Below are 20,806 nucleotides of genomic sequence, written 5' to 3' on the forward strand. Positions count from 1 at the left end.
TTAACCTTTCGTGCCAACGGGAGGGGGCCCTGCGTGGGCCAATCAGCAGGTGATTAGGCCGGGGGTGGGAGGGGTTGGGGGTCACTGCGATGGGGCCATCGCAAGCCTGATTGGTTTCAATCAGCGACCAGCCGCAAGGACAGCTGGGAGCTGAGCCGCAGTGAGCGCTAATCAACGCGTCCCACAGTGAGGCATGAACAGTCACCGCGCACACATACACAAGCAGACCGATGTTGGTGTATACACACCGACAACACTTACCTCTCTGTGTGCACACATTCGCCCTGAGACAAGAAACACACACACAAATACACACAGTAAGACATGGGATGCAGAAATGAACAGTCAAGACCACAACAGATAAACAGAAAATCCCATAATGGAAAACTAGAGAAAATCGAGAGAGGGAGACAGGGAAAGAGGGGCATACTCAGAGCAGCCACAGAATCTCACAGTAAATTGAATGACTAATTGCATTGGATTCGTTAATTTGACCACTGGCACATCAGATAGGGGGCCCGTGACATTGGTTAGAAATGCTCTGTCCTACAAACCGCGACAAGAAATCTCATGTGATGTTTCAAATGTGGAACAATCCACATTCGCTCCGCTATGGCTGATGTCATGCCGATTCTTGTTCAAATATCATAAAGTAAAACACTGACCAGTCACTGATCAGATTAAAAAGAAAATGTTGCAAAGAGCACATTATAGCAACTCTTTGGTGGATCAGTTCAGGTTTGTTGTTTATGACAGTTAGGCACTTCTTTGGATGGTTTCGTTGAGTCGAATGTCTGAGCTACAGAGGAGAACTACACTTACAGATGTCAGGTGCACTGGCCTCCAAAGTCACCAGTAAAACATCGTTGAGATGTGGTTGAACAGGAGGTTCACATCAGCTGACAAGTCTGCAGCAACTGTATGACATTATTGTTGAATCTATGCCATGAAGACTGGAGGCAGTTCTCAAGCCATAAGGGGGTCCAACCAAGTAAGAAGGTGTACCTTAAAAAGTGTCAGGTAAAACCTACACCCAGATTCAAACAGATAATTCCTACTTTATTCAAACTATGAAACAATGTACATGTATTATATAACTGGTTCACCTGTAACTGAGTTACTATTGGTTTTCAAAGTCTTATTGTGACCTGAATATAAGTAACAGGTAACAGAAAGTTATTCTATCATACATACATTAACTGGCCCCTCTATAAGGCGAGTTGCTAGTTAAGACAAATATCTAATTCGCCAATCATATGGCACCAACTCTAGGCATTTAGGCATGAAGACATGGTCAAGTAATACAAAAAACAAACAAACAAATGAGAAAACACCCACGAATATTTCTGAAAATGTAGCGTTTTGTTTTTTTTTTTGTTTTAAATTTCAAATATTGTATAACAAGACAAAACAGCAAATGTGAATGTAATTTTTTTTTCACTCTTAATAACTGAAGCCTTTCATTGAAATACTAAATAAACAAACTGGTACTCTCTTTCTGGCCAGATATGTGGAAACACTTCTGCTATGATTTTGTTTGTATTTAACAAAATAAAAATGCAAACACAAATGTATGCATTAGATTTTGACTACGAGTAAAAATTGTTTTCTTTACAAATAACTTAAAGAACTTATTTTAACATTCCATTCAACAACAAACAAATCCTCCCTAGAAAAAATTGCATTATATTTCTTCACATCAATATACAGGCCGCAAGTAGGGGGGAAGTGGGCCACAAGTGGCACCCAGGCCACAAGTTTGAGACCCCTGGTCTAGTACAACTAGACCAAGTATTAGCACCTTGCAGCTAATGAAGTGAGTTTAGTTCTTAGAGAGTCTCTTTTCCTTCAGATGCATTTACAAAAATATAACAGAAGATGACATGATCAAATTCAGTTAAAATATGTAACAAATCTGTGATGGTAAATATTGAAAGTCATAATGTAAAGAAAGATGCTTTCAATATTTCAGATGTTTTAGTTAAAAAAAAGAAAAACATCTTTTTAAAAATGATCTTTTACTGTACTGTACTCTTTTCACCTTTAACCCCCGACTAGTCAATTATTATGTGAATACTGGCCACTAAAAGGCCATCATCTAATTGAATGAATGTGGCTACACTAATTTAATAAATGTGTGAAGTCATCATATTGACAAAATCTGTCTAGACTAACAACATGAAATCAACAGCAACTATGTTACCTCAGCTGCTAGCATGTTGATGTTCTGGAGTCGCACAAAGCTGGATTTAAGGAATACCTGTTTAAATTAAAGTTTTGAGAACATCTTTAATGCCATCTTGTCCAAATACATAACATGACGTCGTTGGGTTGGTTGCTGCTAATAGACTTACATTAGTTAAGTTTAGCTAACTAGTGAACGAATCAGTGACTCAGTTAAAAATAAGGCAACTAAATAAAAAGTAGTGTAAAGGAGATCATTTTTGTACTGATCAGGCTGCCACAGTGAGTCGTTATGTTATAAAAAAGCCAAGGATATGCTGTCCACTTTGTCCACTTTTACTCTCTGACTGTTAAGCAGTAAGTGGTTCCTCGTTGTTTGGCTAACTGCACTGAAACGGTAAAATCCACCTGTTAGCCACCATGTTCAGGCTTGTAAAGCACTTTATAAATGAGGACAGTGTGCAGGAGAGCCTGTTTGAGTCAGATTTCCTGGTAATTCAAGAGAACGACAAGCTGGAGACAGACACAGAGTATTCCTCCTTGGGCCAGGTGTACGAGCAGCAGAATCAATTGATGAGGCATTGTTACATATTATAATAATGGTCTCTTACACAAGGACATTCAAACAGTTTACTATATGTGCATCACAAAACAAACATGACTCAATTTCTTACTGAAACATGGTCGGGAATCCTTGCAACAAAAGAAAAAAGAAAAAGAAAAGAAAAAAGGAGTCTCTGAGGAAGAGATGCAGTTAGTTTTGGAGATCTTTTTTCTCTCACATCATCTCACTAAGTGGATTGTTTCATATTAGAAGTCAGGAAAATCAAATGTAAGTGAAGAAGAAGGATTTTTTTTCCTATGGAGATGCTGATGGATGTTTTCAATTATAAAGTGTTTTAAAAACCTGAACATTACAGCTAACAGGTGGATTTTCTTTCTTTCTTTCTATTTTTTTTTTTTTTTTTTACATAAAACTGCCTGCTGCAGCCAGGGGCAGAACAAAAGTGATCCCCTTAGACTGTTTTTTAGTTTTAGTCTCCTTAATTTTCACGAAACTATTGGTTCTGTCACTAGTTAGCTAACATAAATTAATGTAAGTCTATTAGCTGCAACCAACCAACCAACCTGATGATGTCACATTTTTTACTGGCACAAGATGGCGATAAAGATGTTCAACAACTTGATAAACAACTTTAAAGACTTAAAAATGCATAGACCCTAATATTTAGTCCCCTTTACACTCCAATTGTTTGAATACCTTTTTAACTATCGTGAATCATTTGATTAGTGATGGTGGTAAGCTATTGTATCTCTGTAGGGTCTTCTTAGTGGATTTCAGGTTGTTTTCAAGGACATTATTCCATGAGTTTGAGACTGGAAAGAGAGAGTTTGAGGAAACACAGGGCGGTGTGACTGAATTCCTGTTATCCTGTGACTCAACTGATGCAGATAAAGTAGGGTTTTCAACTCTGTTGGATGACAGCTCATCCTCACTGCCTTTGTGATCCATGGAATAATTCCTAATATTGCAACGGAACGCTTTCTCTGTGTTTGCTTCCTTCTTACACAAAATAATGTAGCACTTTGTGAAAAATTGACAAAACAAGATGCCGTAGCATGAGATGAGGATAACGATCATCTCCACTGCTGGAAGATATTTGCCTGTGACATTGACATAGACTGGGCCAAACATGATCCAGGAGATGAAGTAAATGAGCATTGCAAAAGTGATGAACTTTGCATCATTGTAACTGTCAGGCAACTTTCGTCCCTTAAAAGCAACACCAAAGCAGATGAGAGCCAAAAGGCCAATATAGACTAGCATGGCTCCAAATGCAGGAATTAGTTTCTCATTACAAAACATCAGTTTCATGTTGTCCTGTGTGATCTCTGAGTCAATGTATGGAGGACCGTGTACAAGCCACATGGTGACAATAACCACTTGACCTGCCATGCAGACTGCAATAATGAGGTAAGGCTTGTAGAGCTTCTTCAGCACACTTTGAATGACCGGGTCAAACTCAAAGGCTAAGACGATCTTAAAGGACTTGACCATGATGCAGGAGACACACAAGGTAAAACTCAAGCCAAACACCACCTGCCGTGCTTGACACTGATAGCTATTGGGTGGACCACCAAATAATATAACACTAGTAAATGTGATCATAAGGGAGAGGAGGAGAATGATGCTGATTGGGCCAACAGATGAGCGCACAACAGGGGTATTCCAGTGTGCAAGGAAGATGATCCCAACAACAATGGTAAGCACTGCTCCTAAAGAAGTAAAAGACAGCAGCACAATAAGATATACATCACCCCATTTCAGAAAATCTGTTTTTCTGGGTAAACACACTGAACTGGTGTTTTTGGAGTAATAGTTTTCTTTGCAAGGATGGCATGTCTCCGAATCTGGAAACAGAGGACAAAAGGTCATTAGAATATTTAACTTGGATTCAAATTCCTTGAGCTGTCAATGCAACAGACTGTGTAATATAAGCATTTCAAAACACTTGTTTTCATAATATTTTGCAGTTTGCAACACAAATGGAGTTAGGAGTTGTTTTTGTAATACACACCGTTGGAGTTGGAATATTGGTTCTCAGCACAGGGTTCACACTGATAGCAGCAACCAGGCTGGCCTGTAACTGAAGTCTTCCTGTAGCCAGGCCTACAGCTGTCTGTGCACCTGGAAGTCACATTTCCCTTAGAGAGGAAAGAATCACCATCATGGCCGTCAATTTTATTTACTGACCATATGAAATCATACCCCACCCCACCCCCACCCTTTTATTTTTAAATCAGTGTGGCATATACCATCTGTTCTTAGACACAAGGGTTTGCACGTTTTTACACACTAACATATACATTATCAACAGAAAAAGAGACTAAAGTCTCAATGATGGCAGTTTTTGCCATGTGCAAACTCTTAAGTTAGCATGTTAGCATATCAATATTTGCTATTATAATGGAACCCAGTACCAATGATAAAAGAATAGTGTAATAAAAGAGTTAAAGAGTAAAATAACTTGCCTGTGAAAGTTAAACACTTACTATGTGTCTCTGAAGAGCCTGTTGTGTTTCCTGTGAGGTGAAAGTCAGATTCTGGTGTTCTATACTGTAATAGGCTAAAATGTTGTTCACATCTAGAGAATCTTGAGTCTGCTTCCACAGGATGATATCATATCCAGAGTTGAGGTCACCATGGTGATCAAATGAATAACTTTTTTCCTCCATGTAGAACATTGCCTTCCGTAAGGCTCTTCGTAGCTGAAGTTTTGAAAACACAAATTAAAAATAATTTACCTGTAGCGGTTAGAAAAATTAACATTTATAGAGGATTGTGTTTCTGGCCACTTGTTCAATATCTAGTACAATACATATACACAAAAATATACAGTGGGTAAAATAAGTATTGAACATGTAACTAGTTTACAAATTAAATATATTTCTAAAGGTGCTATTTACATGGAATTCTCACCAGATGTAACAACTCATCCAATCAACACGTGCAAAGAAATGAAATCTAGTGCTCTAATCGGGGGCTACAGTACTATAAAGTCATTACGACAAGATTATTCAAGAATGTGAATTCAGTTCTGGATTTAACATATATATATAGAAAGACAGAAATATGGTCTCTCTTTCTGTTCCTGTTAGTACTCTTGCTTTGGCATTTTGGATCAACTAAAGACTTTTCAGTTAGTTTGTTTGGAAATCCTGCCTAGAAGCAATAAATGCATAAACTAGTTTTTCAGCTTCAGTCTGAAACAGGATATTTCTAATTTTAGCGATATTGTACAAATGGAAGAAAGCAGTCCTACATATTTGTTTAATATTCACATTGAAGGTAATATCATGGTCAAAAATGACTCAAAGAATCCTCACAGTGTTACTGGTGGCCAAGGTAATGCCATCCAGAGTAAGCATCTGGTTAGGTACAATATTTCAATGCCATTTCTTTTTTTATGGCTGAGTACAATAACCTCAGTTTTATCTGAATTTAGAAGCAGAAAATGAGAGCTCATTTAGGTCCTCATGTCTTTCCTGGCATTCCTGCAGTTTAACTAATAGGTGTGTGTTATCTGGCTTCATGGATAGATAAAGTTGGGTGTCATCTGCATAGCAGTGAAAATGTATAAGATAAGATAAGATAAGATAAGATAACCTTTATTAGTCCCACACGTGGGAAATTTGTTTTGTCACAGCAGGAAGTGGACAGTGCAAAAGTTATGAGGCAAAAATTAGAATACAATAAGAATAAATACAGTACACAACTGTACAGAATAGAATAAAATACTATATACAGTAGAATAAAATAAAATAAATATACAATAAGATAAAAATAGAATACAAATACAAATACTATATACAACTGAGTAAAAATACAACGATGACAGAAAGGATTATTGCACTTAGTATTATTGTATATGTATGGATGTGTGTGCTTGATCAGTTAAAGTCTTTATTATGGAGTCTGACAGCAGTGGGGAGGAAAGACCTGCGAAATCTCTCCGTCCCACACCGTGGGTGCCGCAGTCTCCCACTGAAGGAGCTGCTCAGTGCTGTCACAGTCTGCTGCATGGGGTGGGAGATGTTGTCCAACAGGGATGACAGCTTAGCCGCCGTTCTCCTGTCACTCACCACCTCCACTGGGTCCAGAGGGCATCCTAGAACAGAGCTGGCCCTTCGGATCACCCTGTTCAGTCTCTTCCTGTCCCCAGCAGAGATGCTGCCGCCCCAGCAGACCACGCCATAAAAGATAGCAGAAGCCACAACAGAGTCATAGAAGGTCTTCAGGAGTGGGCCCTCCACTCCAAACGACCTGAGTCTCCGCAGCAGGTACAGCCTGCTATGCCTTCTAATGATACTGTCTAAGAGAAGCGTGTATAATGTAAACAAAATTGGTCTTAGCATGGAGCCCTGTGGAACTCCATAATTAAGCTTAGAGTGTGAAGAGGACTTTCCATTTAGATGAACATAATGGACTCTATTAGATTAGAAAGATATGATTCAAACCACTGCAGCACAGCATCTTCAATATCTACAGCACGCTTCAATTGCTGCAATAAAATATTATGGACAGCAGTATGAGATGCTGCACTGAGGTGTAGCAAAACAATCACAGAAATGGCTCCACTGTCAGAGGCCATACGAAGATCATTTGTAACCTTCACTAAAGCTGTTTCTGTACTATGATGAGCTCTGAAACCTGTCTGAAACTCTTCAAACAAACCAATTCTCTGCAGAAGATCTTTCGGCTGTTTTACAAATACTCTTTAAAGAAATAAAAGGAAGGCTGGAGATTGACCTATAATTAGCTAAGACAGCTGGGTCACGTGATGACTTTTTAAGTAACAATTTGAAGGCCTGTGGTACATAGCCGATTAATAATTGATCATGTTTAAGAATAAACATTAACAGTAGTACTTCTTTGAGCACTCTTGAAATGGGGACAAGTTGATGGCTTGGAGAAAATAATTACAGAGGTTTCAGAAAAAAAAGGTGCTAAAATGACCTGACCTGAATCCAGTTGAAAATCAATGGAAAGAACTAAAGCTCAGAGTTCACTGAACCTCCAGGATTTAACTGGTGTGGAAGAATGGGCCAAAATCTCACCTGAGCAATGCATGCGACTAGGCTCCATACAAACTGTCATCACCGACGAAGGCTTTTGTACGAAGTATTAAAGAAATCTCAGTAAGCGTGTTCAATATTTTATTCCTGTGTCATTTCTCATTATTACACATAAGTTAATTCATGGAATTGGATTATGAATTATGGAAAGAATTTCATGTCTATAGCACCTATAGAATTATATATTTAGAATATATTTAGAAGATTGGTGATGTTTTCAATACTAATGGGTAAGTCAGGTCCTCTGTGAGACCTGACACGCCTCTGTGGATCATTTATGTGCTTCAGTATTAATAGAAAATAATGAATATAGTTTCTTAGTATTGAAAGATTTTCTAATATGCTGTGCTGTATGTGTTTATGTGTTTCTGTGCTTTTACCTCCAATGGCTGTAAGGGCTGTCTTTTACAGTTCCGGTTAGTACAGAGGTCTTTAACAGCTTGAGCTATTGCTTTAACTGCCAGCTCAATACTGAACACAGCATATGGATATATCAACTTCTTTAACTCTTCTGATGAATTCGTCCCATGCTCATTTAAAAAATTAGACAAAAATGTGTTGTTCTCGTGGTGGTTGGGATTTTCATCAAGGTCATCGAGATATCGCTCAAACTTGGTTGTGTTTCCAGATTTAAGAGTGATCCCAAAGATTGTTCCTATGTCACTCAATTTGTAGTTCTGAGAACTCAGTACTTCAGGTGACTGTGACCAAATATCACTGGCCAACCAAACTTTCCCTCTGGCTTGAGGATATTTGAGAAGTTTCCCAAAAATATCTATCATACAGTAAGCTTTGACAAAGGAAATAATAACACTAACATTTCTATTATCTATGATGCTTTTGATTGTAGAGTTAATTCTCTCTTCAAGCGATTCATCATTTAAAGCATCTGGAAGAACAGAGACGAAGGCGAAGCAGATGCCTTTTTTGGTTGCATGATGCCAGAGGCGTTCAGTTATATAGCGACCGTATTCACTATCAGTTGCTACCACACCGACCCAAGTCCAACCGTAATGATCAAGAATCTGGGCAATGGCACGAGCTTGGTGATCATCTTGTGGTACGGTCCTCATAAAGCTTGGAAAACGGGTTTTATCACTCAGGAAACCAGAAGTTGCACCGTAACTTATCTGTGGAAAATATCACAAAACACTATGAAGTGAAACAAACATTTCATATTCTGTCTGTACACATATATCTTAAGCGTATAACATAAGTGGTAAAGTATCTACAAAAAAACTTTTTTTTTAACAGTTTAAAGTCTTAATTAGCAAAATAGCTGCTTTATTAAGCACTGCAATATTACTCTTGTTTTTTCTTTTGGCTGGGGGAGTACAGAGACAAAGTTACTGCTACTGTCATTTTTAGACTAAGTGTGTCTGTTTCACCTATTTTCAATTCTTGTTGCTAAGCTATACTATTTGCATTTTTGTTGTCTTTTTTTGCTGTTCATCATATCCATGAATGCAAAATGTATCATCCAAATATTAGCTGCTAATGTTTGTACAATTGATTTTACATTTAGGGTTAGGTAACATAACCTCAGAAGTCGGTCATACCTCAGGGATGTACTCCAGATGGAGCTGACCTGTAACGCTTATGGATATCTCTGAGTAGTAATCACCAATGACAACTAGGACAGGTGGAGAAGATTGCTGTGCACAATCTTGGCGATTATTACCTACAAATGAATTAACTGATACTATTACCTTCATTTAAACTGATACACACACAGTGTTGAGGACTAACGGAATACATGTACCGGTGTTACATATTTAAAATACAAAATATGAGTAACTGTATTCAGTTACAGTTACTGCTCAAATAAGTCATAATTAAAATACAGCTACTTTGTTGAAATACATGATTGCACGGCGGTCTTTTCTGTTTCATATGTTAGGCTATCCCTTCTCTAATTTTGGTAATTCCACATATTGCCGGAAATCCAAACAAAACACGCAACAAGAGGCTCTAATGTAAGCGCCTTGTTAATTTTGGTGGCGTCAGTTACACAATTAACCCAGAGCCAACACAACAGAGCCAGCAGTGCACAGGCAGGGATGGATTTCTTACTTGGAAATTCCAACACCACTTCACAAAGAAAGGAATGGATGTAATCTGAGAGTGCAATGCAAACTCTGTCTGCCAGCAACCAAGCTGCTCTCAGCATGAAAATACTCCAACCTAAAGAAACACCTGGAAGTAAGTTCTTTTTTAAAAACTAACATTTACCCTACTGCAACTACCTTGTCATAGTTGTGGTAGCTACCTGGGTTATGTGCCACTTCAGTATCTTCGATGTACTATTGCTGTGTGATTTATTACTATTACTGAAGGCTGGATTACAGGCTGCATGACAACCTGCAGAAAGAAAACATTTTACTGATACAGACATTGTTTTCTATATCAGATCACTGCAAGAAGTGCTGCCTTACCTAATGTCCACCCTACTGTTACTAATTGCATATTAAGATTTCAAAATCTAGTTGGTATTGCTTTCAGAACTGCACATGATTATTTGCAGCTAGCAGGTTGTTAATACTATCCATCAAGTCTAATATTCTGCGGTCTCTGAACTAACCTCAGCTAACGCCAGCTAACAAGCTAAAAAGCATGACAATATATCAAGTAATCCAAAGTATTCCAAATACATTATTCACATTGAGTAACTTAACAGAATACACAGACAAATAATGTATAAATCTTTACTTTTGTTAAAAGTAATTTAGAACAACACTTAATTACAAGCCAGAGAAAGTAATTTGCTACACTATTCGTTACACTACTACATTACTTCCTGCTGATTCTGTAAAATTACCTGAAATGCACGGTCTCATAATTACCAGTTACCAATATAAATATAAATATACAACTTTTAAGAAAATGTTCACAAATGCCTAATTTAGTATCCATTATCTCTCTTAGTTGATGTGCTATGTTCCCATGATGATCTCCAAAGAAAATTCAATTAGTAAGAACTATTGCGTGTCAAAAATGATATTCAAATAACAAGGCAGATTTCTATCCCCGAGAGAACTCACTGTTTCTCATCATGAAGGCCTGGGTTTGTATCAGGGCAGTAGTAACGTCCCCACAGGAGTCAAGTATGAGGTATCCCAAGGTGAGGTTTCCCAACTCTCGCTCCTGATTTATCTCCTCCAGTGCGTGCACCATTATCAGAGAGTGGACCAGACGAGCTGTGCTAAATCTGTACAACACAATCAGATATATTATATATAAATATACCCTAATAAAATGTGTACAATGATCAGTTGTGTATGTGTATTACCTGTCACATGTCCGGTTTTCACGGCCATCATCATTCACAGTAACAGTAACGCTTTCATGAATCGGGAACAATCCTCCGATAATGATGTCACCGTCTGCTGTGGCTTCATTGGAGCATTTTGTACCAGAAAAGTGATGTGATAAAACTGCAAGAAAGATGCTGAAAGAATTTTTCATCTTCCCCGTGTGCTTCTTATGAGTGTAAATCAGTGAATCTTCAAAAAACTTGCTCTGAAAAATAATTTGTGTGTATCTCTTCAGCATTCCTGCAAAAGACGGAGGTGTGGTTAAAGTTCTTGAACTTGAAATACTATCATTTCTTTCATTTTTTTTCTTTTCTTTTCTTTTTTTGGTCACATGGGGTTCGATGTCACTGAGAAATGGGATGTCCTTTTACTTTCCATTTACTTTACTTACTTTTCCTGGTAATTATTTTTGACAGGTTTCACAGTTGTGAGCTATAAAAAACAAGTGATTTATGAATTATTCGGACTGTAACAGCTGTAGTTTTGTTACACAACATATATCCACTTTGACAACTCTGGTTACAGTTGAGTCGAAGCATTATCAGTGGTTGTACTGTTATGTAATACTGACATATTATGCATCTGATACTTAGCAAGACAATATTTTCCCAGGAGGATTAAAAATAATTCTATAGCAGTCAAAGGAAGCAAAAAGGCTCTCATATATTAGCTGCCATGTATGTCTGCAAATCAAGAGTTTTCTTACTTGTTTACATGCCCTGCCTGGTGTCTGTTGGCTGCTTTTCTGACTTTGTTGTCCCCACAAAACATTTGAGATTTTTATTATATTATTACAAGTAAAACTTTGTTATATAAAGTAATGTCAAATTCATATAGGTTTTTATATTTCTGTACTTAACTACATTGATTTGACAGCTGTTGTTGGTTTGAATTAGAGAATGTAGAATTTTGTGCTTACACATCAATTGCCTTCCACTTTTCTTCAGGGACACCTGAGCGAGAGCCCATCCCAGCTGACATGGAGCAAGAGGCAGGGTAGAACCTGTACAGGTCACCAGGCTGTTGTAGTTCTAACCCAGAAAGGTGGACAGCTGTTCATGCTCACAATTACACCTTTGCCCAATTCAGAATCACCAATTAATCTTCCCCCATACATATCACTGGATTGAAGCCATGCAAACACATGGATGACATGCAAATTTTACACAGAAAGGCCCCAGCCTGGATTCAAACCCTGGACTTTCTTGATGTGAGACAGCAATGCCAACCACTGTTCCACCATGCCACCCCATTAAAAAGTTTCACACAATAATTCCTCAGCATTATTATGTCATATTTGTACACATATATCTTAACACTCCTAAATGGCAAAAAGGTGTCACCCACTTGCATTTACGATTAGTCACTGTAGCCTCAGTTTACTGCTCTTTGTTGACTTCTACTTCTGTCTTCAACTGTAGTTCTGAGGTACTTGTGCTACATTTGAAATTTTTATTACTTCACAATGCTACTGCGCTATTTTATATTTTAGAGGGCAATGCTTTTTTTAAAAATGCTAAATTTCTTAGAAACACAGAACTACTTCATTAAATACAACAAAAATACATCTGTAGTAAAAAAAAAAAAAAGAAGAAGAAGAATTTGGGCAATATCACGAAGTCATTGAATGCACATGTTTGATACTGTATAGGAAATAAAGATTCTGATGGTAGAACTTATACTACATAATCCAAGACTTTTTTCTTTATTAAGTAGCCTATACACAATCTCGCCATACATAAAACTGAACGCATTTAAGTAAAGGTTCACATTGTATAAGACGTTCAGTGGGAAAGACTTTGAGTGGAATTGTACAACAGCGAGAATAACTTTGGTTTAAAGAAAAAAAACTGAGGCAAGGTGGCCACAGGGAATTATGGAAAATCATAATATTGTTTGAAATGATAAAAGTCATAATTTGCTTTTCAAAATTGTGAAATCAAAGTAATTTTTTTAATGAGACAAGAAACCACATTACGCAACTGACACACAGTAAAGTGGAAGTTAAACAGAAGCATGACGCTATCAGTCACATTCATAGATCTATTCAGTGGACTGAACACTAGTTTCACTACACATTTCTTAGAAAGCCTGGATAATTATGACAATATCATGACTCTAGAACAAAATCACAATTATTTTCATATAACCAAATATCTCGGTGCAAATTATACAAGTAAAGAAGGAAATTGAGGAAACTTGGAAAAAAAATAATGCAACCAGATGCAAAGTCTTTATTGGTTTCTTTCAACTAAGAGATGATGCACTGTACTATGCAGAGACCAGATTCAGGAGTAGATAATTCTTAAGTAAAGCTCAGTTTTAGATTAATATTCAGATCTATGAATGTGTTTATTCTAATAAACCATATGTTATTAATTTATTTTACTAACGTGGGCAGCCTTGTTCTTCATAAACTGACAATCTGTTGTTGATCTGGTAATTACATTACCTCTGCACCATTTAACCATAACATATACTCAGATTTATTATATGTATTTAAACATGACATCATCTCTAAAAGGGATTGCTGTACTTATTTGCAAATTGATTTACTTTCCCATTAGGTATTTCGTCTCACCACATCAAAATGAAAACAGTGCAACACATGTTTGCACAACGCTGACAATCAAAGCACTTGATGTACACCCAGCTGATACCCCTGTATTAAAAATAAAACAGAATTATAACAGACTGTCAATTTAAATCTGTTTGCTTGTCGTAATGTTGGAGTTGTGCTACGTCTTACACAAACAAAATGTTAGCATGCTAAAAGGTAGCCAACAAGTAGCCCTGAATATAGCGTGCAACAATGGCTACGTTCACACTGCAGGTCTTGATGCTCAATTCCGAATTTTTGATCAAATCCGATTTTTTTGTGCGCTTGTTCACACTACAAATAAAATGTGACAGCAAACGCGCTCTAGTGTGAACGCTCAAAGCGGCCCCCAAAAGAAGAAGACGCAAAAGGAGACGTCACACATAACGTGCTCTGTTTAGACCCAGACCAAACAGTATTGTTTGACTGATTGACATTAATATAAAGACTTGTTTCGGACTTTACGTTTCCCAATTTTGCTCTAAGTTACTTTGTCATTTAGATATGGCCTAATAATTATCTTTATTGCTGTTTTAGAGAGGAGCGGTGCTTCAAAGGATAGTCGCAGATTTCTGTCAGAATCTGCAGATTATACAGTACAAATGAAATGTTCACGTTTCTCCAACGTTGTCTTCCAAACAGTTTCACTGGATGGCCAGCAAGCGTTCGCAATGTCTTCTCCAGTGCTGATAATTGGCGTCTGTCTTGTGTCAGTGACGTAGAAGACGGATTTAATGCGACATGACCATTCAAACAGCAGTCGCTTTCTAAAACATCAGATATGTATCGGATTCAGTACCACGTACGAAAGTGACCCAGATCGGATTTGTGCTTTTCACACTGTCAAACCATGATCGGATATGGGTCGCATAGGGTCAAAAAAGTCGGATTTGATGCACTTTCGCCTGCAGTGTGAACGTAGCCTAAGTCTAATGGTGCTACCTTTAATTTTAAGTGGGATGGACTATTCACAAAATTATTGATGATAATCCTTTATCATCCGCAACTGATTATTGACATGTAACCTTTGATGGCACAAGAGTCAAGTGATTGCTATCTATCATCAGCTATTTCTGAAAACAATACAATCATGAGAGTCTAACCAAATGCTATGGCGATGATCAGAGCAGCTGTCAAGAGATTTAACTAAGGATGGCATATTACGGTTTCAGCAAAACAATAGAGTAGCATGCAGCAAATCACCAGAGTTGGCGAAATTCAGCCCCCTTTTTTTTCCAAGTCAGTCCAATATTGATGACGAATCCTGCTAACATGGACTATAGATAACCTGAAAATAATAACCATGAATGAATATTGGAAAAATCAAATAACTTGCCAGTGGAGGGAAATACTTACTATCTGACTGCTGAGAGCATGTCTTGTTTCCTGTGAGGTAAAAGACAGGCTCTCTTGCTCTATACTGTAATGAGGTACGATGTCGCGCACATCCAAAAAATCTTGTATCTGCCTCCATAGGATGATATCATATCCAGAGTTGAGGTCGCCATGCTGATCAAATGAATAGTCTTTTCCATTCATATGGAATGTTGCCTTCCATAAGGCTTGTCATAGCTGAAATTGCACAATGTGGAAAAAAAATATTAAAATAATATACCTAAAGCAGGCATGAGAAGCGTTTTAGCAAATAAGATTTTGAATATAGGATGCGTTTCTGGCCATTTGATGAATAGAAGAACAACATCTACTCTACTTTTAGCTCTTTTCTGGGTTTCTGCCAAGTCTTAGCATTTATATGCTTCATTATTAATAGGAAACATAATTAGATAGTGTTAAAGGATATTCTGTCAAGCTATTTTGTGTATTTATGTTTGCTTTTGTGTGCTTTTACCTCCAACAGTTCCGGTTAGTACAGAGGACTTTAACAGCTTGATCTATTACTTAAACTGCCAGCTCAATACTGAACATTGCATATGGGAATATCATAATTTTTTTCAGAAATTCCTCAGTCAGAACATGGTATATTATGTTAAGGTGGAAATTAGCAAGGTAACTCCCTGCTAACTTCTAACTCTGTTTAACTTGATAAATTCTATTTTCATGGATGCCTGGATGCTAAACTTAATTGTTACACCTGGTAGAACCTCCACACTGATAATTCTATTAAAGATAAAAGAATTTAGACAGTTTTTAACTCTCAGTAATGTTGTAGTGTTTGTTTGACTTTGGAGCTAGTGATGTCAGACCTAAAGGTTGGATAGTATGAGGAGCTTAGATATCTGAAAGGCACTATCAATTCTCAAGGATTTTAAAGAAATATATGCCTCTATCCAGTGTCATGATCCTGGACTCTTTCATTTTGTTGACATTTGAAATTCTTCTTTATTATTTAATATTCCCTTTGGTTCTTAGTAGAGATGGACCAATCTGATATTACGTATCGGTATCGGTCCGATACTGACCTAAATTACTGGATCGGATATCGGAGAGAAATAAAAAAATGTAATCCGATCCATTAAATATCAAAAAAGCACCTCACAAAACTTGCCACATGGCATAACTCGGTTCATAACCGTAGGCGGCTGTGGCGTGTGAGACCTGTCAGCGGTCTCGTTGAGTATTTGGAGCCTCGCTACCAAACTGGCATTTCATCTCCGAGAAGGTTATCCCAGAGAGAAGTAAAGCAAGTGTGTAAGTTCATCTCTGAATGTTTGTAAAGCATTCCAGCGTTAAGCTTAACAACCGATATATGGAGCGACTGCCTCTCTCTCTCTCCCTCTCCTGCTGCTACTTCAATCATGAAACTGATCAATGATCAGCTGATCGGCTTTTCTGTCACGAGTCCGTCTCTGTTGTTTGTTTATCGCCCACTTCGCGCCAGAAAAAGGAAACAAGCGGCTGAACAACAGCAGCATCATGCGGTGGGGGGTGGTTCCCTATTTTTTTTGCTGGGAGTTTCCAACCCTATTCGTTAGGTTGCTTACTCTTTAAAATACCAGAATAGGGAGGATGGAAGAGGTTTAAGTTTATTAGATTGATCAGTATTGCTGAACTATGAAATATTTTGGGTGCAGTGTATTTCTTGCATACAGGTATAACAGAATAGCTTTAGTGTTTGTTTGTTTTTTAAATTTGAGTATGAACTTATACAAAATGCAGCAAGATATTAAAAAAACAGTTTTATTGATTAAAAAACACACTATATCGGATTCATATCAGTATCAGCCGATATCCAAATTTATGATATCGGTATCGGTATCGGACATAAAAAAGTGGTATCGTGCCATCTCTAGTTCTTAGTTTGATTGTTCATGGTTATTTGATCGAGACTTTACTAAGAAACTTTTTTCAAGAAACTGTTTCAGTTCATGCTGATTTCAGTTAGCATTCTGCTTTAGGTTATCTGGTTTAGTATCTTATTCTTGTTAGCCTTTCCCATCTGTGTCAAGTTCATTGTGTTAATTTACTCCCTGTTTTGCCTTGATAGTCTTTTTCACTGAAGCTTTAGTTCTGTTTCCATTGTCATGTCTTCTGTGATTAGTTTTTAGATTACCTGTGTTCCGCACCAGTTTCCACTTACCTCATTACTTTTTAAATTTATTGTCTCTGGTTTATGTTGTTCTCTTTGAGTTCAGTTTCTGCCTTCTAGGAATGAAGTAACATTCCTCTTCCAATATTCCAGGTCTCTGTCTGGTCAAATGTCTGGTCTCTATAACTCCCAGACATTTACAGGATGTTGTTTCATGAAGTGTGGAAGAATAGTGCTACACAGGGGCAAACATGGCTTTGTCCTATCTTTTCTGAGACATGTTGATGTCATTAAATTCTAAATGGCACAATTTTCTGGGTATAAATGTACTCAGTTCCATTCCTACTGGCCTTAAATGCTGGGCAAATGCATAACTCGTCATTGCTTCTGCAAGTGACAGACAATGGTGCCTGTAATCAGAGCTGCACACCTGTGGTGAGTGAAGTTATAATTACTCTATAATTACTGTTTGTGTCTTTGTTTTTCAACATGCCAAAAGATGTAAGCCGATACGCCTTGGTGTGTTTGTAATGTCTTTAGCCTTTCATTACTTTTTCAAACGTACTTTGAGTTTCATTTTCTTTCCTGCTAAAGCTTTGTTCTGAACCATTTACCCAAGCATGGATAATGTGCATTAATATCTTGCAAAACCAGATGAAGCATTTCTTTCAGGCCACCAGCTCACGGGTCATGACTCAGACATGTAACATGTTTTTTTTGTTCTTCTAGATTATGGTAAATGGTAAATGGCCTGTACTTGTATAGCGCTTTACTAGTCCCTAAGGACCCCAACGCGCCTTACACATCCAGTCATCCACCCATTCACACACACATTCACACACTGGTGATGGCAAGCTACATTGTAGCCACAGCTGCCCTGGGGCGCACTGACAGAGACTTATATTATTTAGATTATACAAAATAATATAAGTTCCTATTCAGTGTGTCAGTGTAAAGACATATTTCCAGTTGCCTTTTGAATACCCAATAGTACTATTATATGTCACAGTTCTTAAGCAGAGCCACAGCAGCTTGTTTCATAATGATTTTTCCCTTTATTTTATATTTTATATAATTTGTTAAAATGTGAATTGTGTTTAAGCTAGCTAACTACCCAAAGTAAATGTGTTTTATTTTCACACTTTTGCACAAGTGCCCATTTTTGTATCCATTACATATCTTACAATTAATGTGCTATGTTCCCGAGTGATCCCAAAAATGTAATTAATAAGGTCTATTGTATATAACAAGAGACATTTCTCATCTTGAGTACTCACAGTAATTCCTTGTGAAGGCCTTGGTTTGTATCAGGGCAGTAGTAACTTCACCACAGGAGTCAGGTATGAGGTAGGTAAGCCTAAGAGGCTTTTGACTAAAATGTTTTAAGAGCTGTTTTATCTGCAATGTCTCTCCGAGGCTATATTTAACCAGGTAAAACCAGATTTGTTGCATGGGTTTCTCCTTTAGATATTCCTTTGATCCCCATTGTCTAATTTCCTAGCTGTCTGCTCAAAAAAAAAAAAAAAAAAAAAAAAAAAAACCAAACCTATTACAAAATAGCAGTTGTAGAAACTGATCATCCCCAAGAACTCCTGCACCGTTTTCACCGACATGGGACACGAAACCACACTTTCAGCGGAAATGTGGCGCCCCAGGAAATCCAGAACAGGCAACCTGAACTGGCACTTGGAAGGTTTACAATCAGGCCGTGTGCCGCCAAGCACTGAAAATCCTGACGCAGATGGGACGTGTGCTGACTCTCAGAACAGCTGGCCACCAATATTTCGTTAAGGTACATGAAGTCGAAAGGCAGGCCGCACAACACAGAGTCCATCAACCGCTGAAAAGTCTAGGCAGCGCCTTTCGGGCCGAACGCCATGCGCTAAAACTCAAACAGGTCGAAAGGGGTAATTACAGCAGTTTTGGGAACGTCTTCGGCACCAGGAACCTGGTGATACCCCTGCACCAAGTCAATTTTAGAAAAAAATCGAGGTGCTGGTGAGGTGTGTGGAAAATTCTTGGATATGGGGAATGGGGTAACGGTCGTTCTCCATGACATTATTCAAATGGCAAAAATCCCCGCACAACCACCACCAACCATCTGATTTGGGCACCATGTGTAGCGGAGAGGCCCAGGCACTATTCGAGGACTGTACAATGCCGAGGCGCTCCATGGCCGCAAACTCCTCCCGAGCGACGGACAATTTCGCAGGGTCGAGGCAGTGTGCATGCGCAAACACCATTGCCATGTTCGAGAAATTCGGAACAGTCAGTGAAGGAAACTCAAAAAACAAATGCTGAAAAACATTCCCCAAAGTCACTAAATTAGCCTGATTCAGGGGCTCAATGGCCCAAGTGAAACAGGGTATTGAAGAGAAGCACAGGGCATCGATTAAGCATCTGTTGGAGACATCGACCAGCAGTCCATGGGCACAAAGACAATCGTATTTTTGTATTAGTTTTTTTTTTTTAAGTAGGGCAGTAAAACATATATCTGTCACACTAGAAAGAACTGGAGGCTGGCTACGCGGAAGGCAGTGGTGGCGACGACCTTGTTTAGGGCCCCCCCGGACGGCGATGACATCCAGCTAAAGGCCTGGAAAGTGGCCGGCAAAGGAGAGGTGGTTCAAGCCGATCTGGATCGGACAGCGCTGTAGAGACGGCAGAGGCTGGACTATACGGCGGCGTGACAGCTGCGGATGGTGACGCTATCGGTGACGGTGTGAAAGCTGCAGGCATTGGAGCAGGTGTTGGCACTGCTGGCAATGGCGAGGATGAAGACGCAGAGGCTGGACCAGGCAAGGCTGATGCTGACGCTGAAGCTTGTTTGAAGATAAACATTTAATTTATACCACATTCAAGGATTCAAAGCATTTATTGTCATATGTACTAAGAAAGCATTTCTCTGTGCAATGGAATTCTTTCTTTGCTGTCCACACAAAAATGCCGGTTAATATAGGGAAATAGAAATGATAAATAAAACAGTATAAATAAATAAAGACACAAATTTAAGCTTGAAATGGATGTGTGTTCAAAATATCTATGAGCTTAATGTGCTGGCTTAATGTGCCTGATGTGCACAAATTATTATTATAGTTAAAAATAGGTCAGCTGTCCAAGAGTCTGATAGCAGTGGGGAAGAAGGAATTGTTGAGTCGGGATGTTCTAGATTTCACACTTCTAAACCTTTGTCTCAAGGGCAGAAGAGTGAACAGTCTATGTTGGGGGTGTGTGAAGTCTTTGAGAATGGAGGCAGCTCTCCTTTGGACTCTGTGATGGTAGATGCTTTGCAGAGAGGGCAGCGGGGTCCCGATGATCTTCTCCGCAGTTGTTATCACTCTCTGCAGGCATTTGCGGTCCATAGCAGTAGTGCTGCCGTACCATGCAGTGATGCAGCTGGTCAATGTGCTGTCCACAATGCAGCTGTAGAACCTGCTGAGGATCTTGCCCGACGAACCAAATTTCCTCAGCCTCCTCAGGAAGTACAGCCGCTGTTGAGCCTTCTTGACCAGCTGTGTGGTGTTCAGTGACCAGGTGAGGTCCTCAGTGATGTAGATACCCAGGTATCTAAAGCTGCTTCTGCGA

The 20,806-nt window shown here is 38.5% G+C and overlaps 1 protein-coding gene across 1 annotated transcript; it reads right to left on the reverse strand.

The window, feature by feature from the left end:
- Positions 1 to 3,463: 3,463 nt before the first annotated feature.
- Positions 3,464 to 19,470, reverse strand: LOC120725518 (G-protein coupled receptor family C group 6 member A-like). Its single transcript, XM_040018507.1, has 2 exons — positions 19,320 to 19,470; positions 3,464 to 4,596 (listed from the first exon to the last, which is right to left on the reverse strand). Exons 1-2 carry the CDS (start codon positions 19,468 to 19,470, stop codon positions 3,464 to 3,466), a joined length of 1,284 nt encoding a protein of 427 aa, XP_039874441.1.
- Between the last annotated feature and the right edge of the window lie 1,336 nt (positions 19,471 to 20,806).

Source organism: Simochromis diagramma, unplaced genomic scaffold, assembly GCF_900408965.1.
Source record: "Simochromis diagramma unplaced genomic scaffold, fSimDia1.1 OVJJ01000802.1, whole genome shotgun sequence".
NCBI classification, from domain to species: domain Eukaryota; kingdom Metazoa; phylum Chordata; class Actinopteri; order Cichliformes; family Cichlidae; genus Simochromis; species Simochromis diagramma.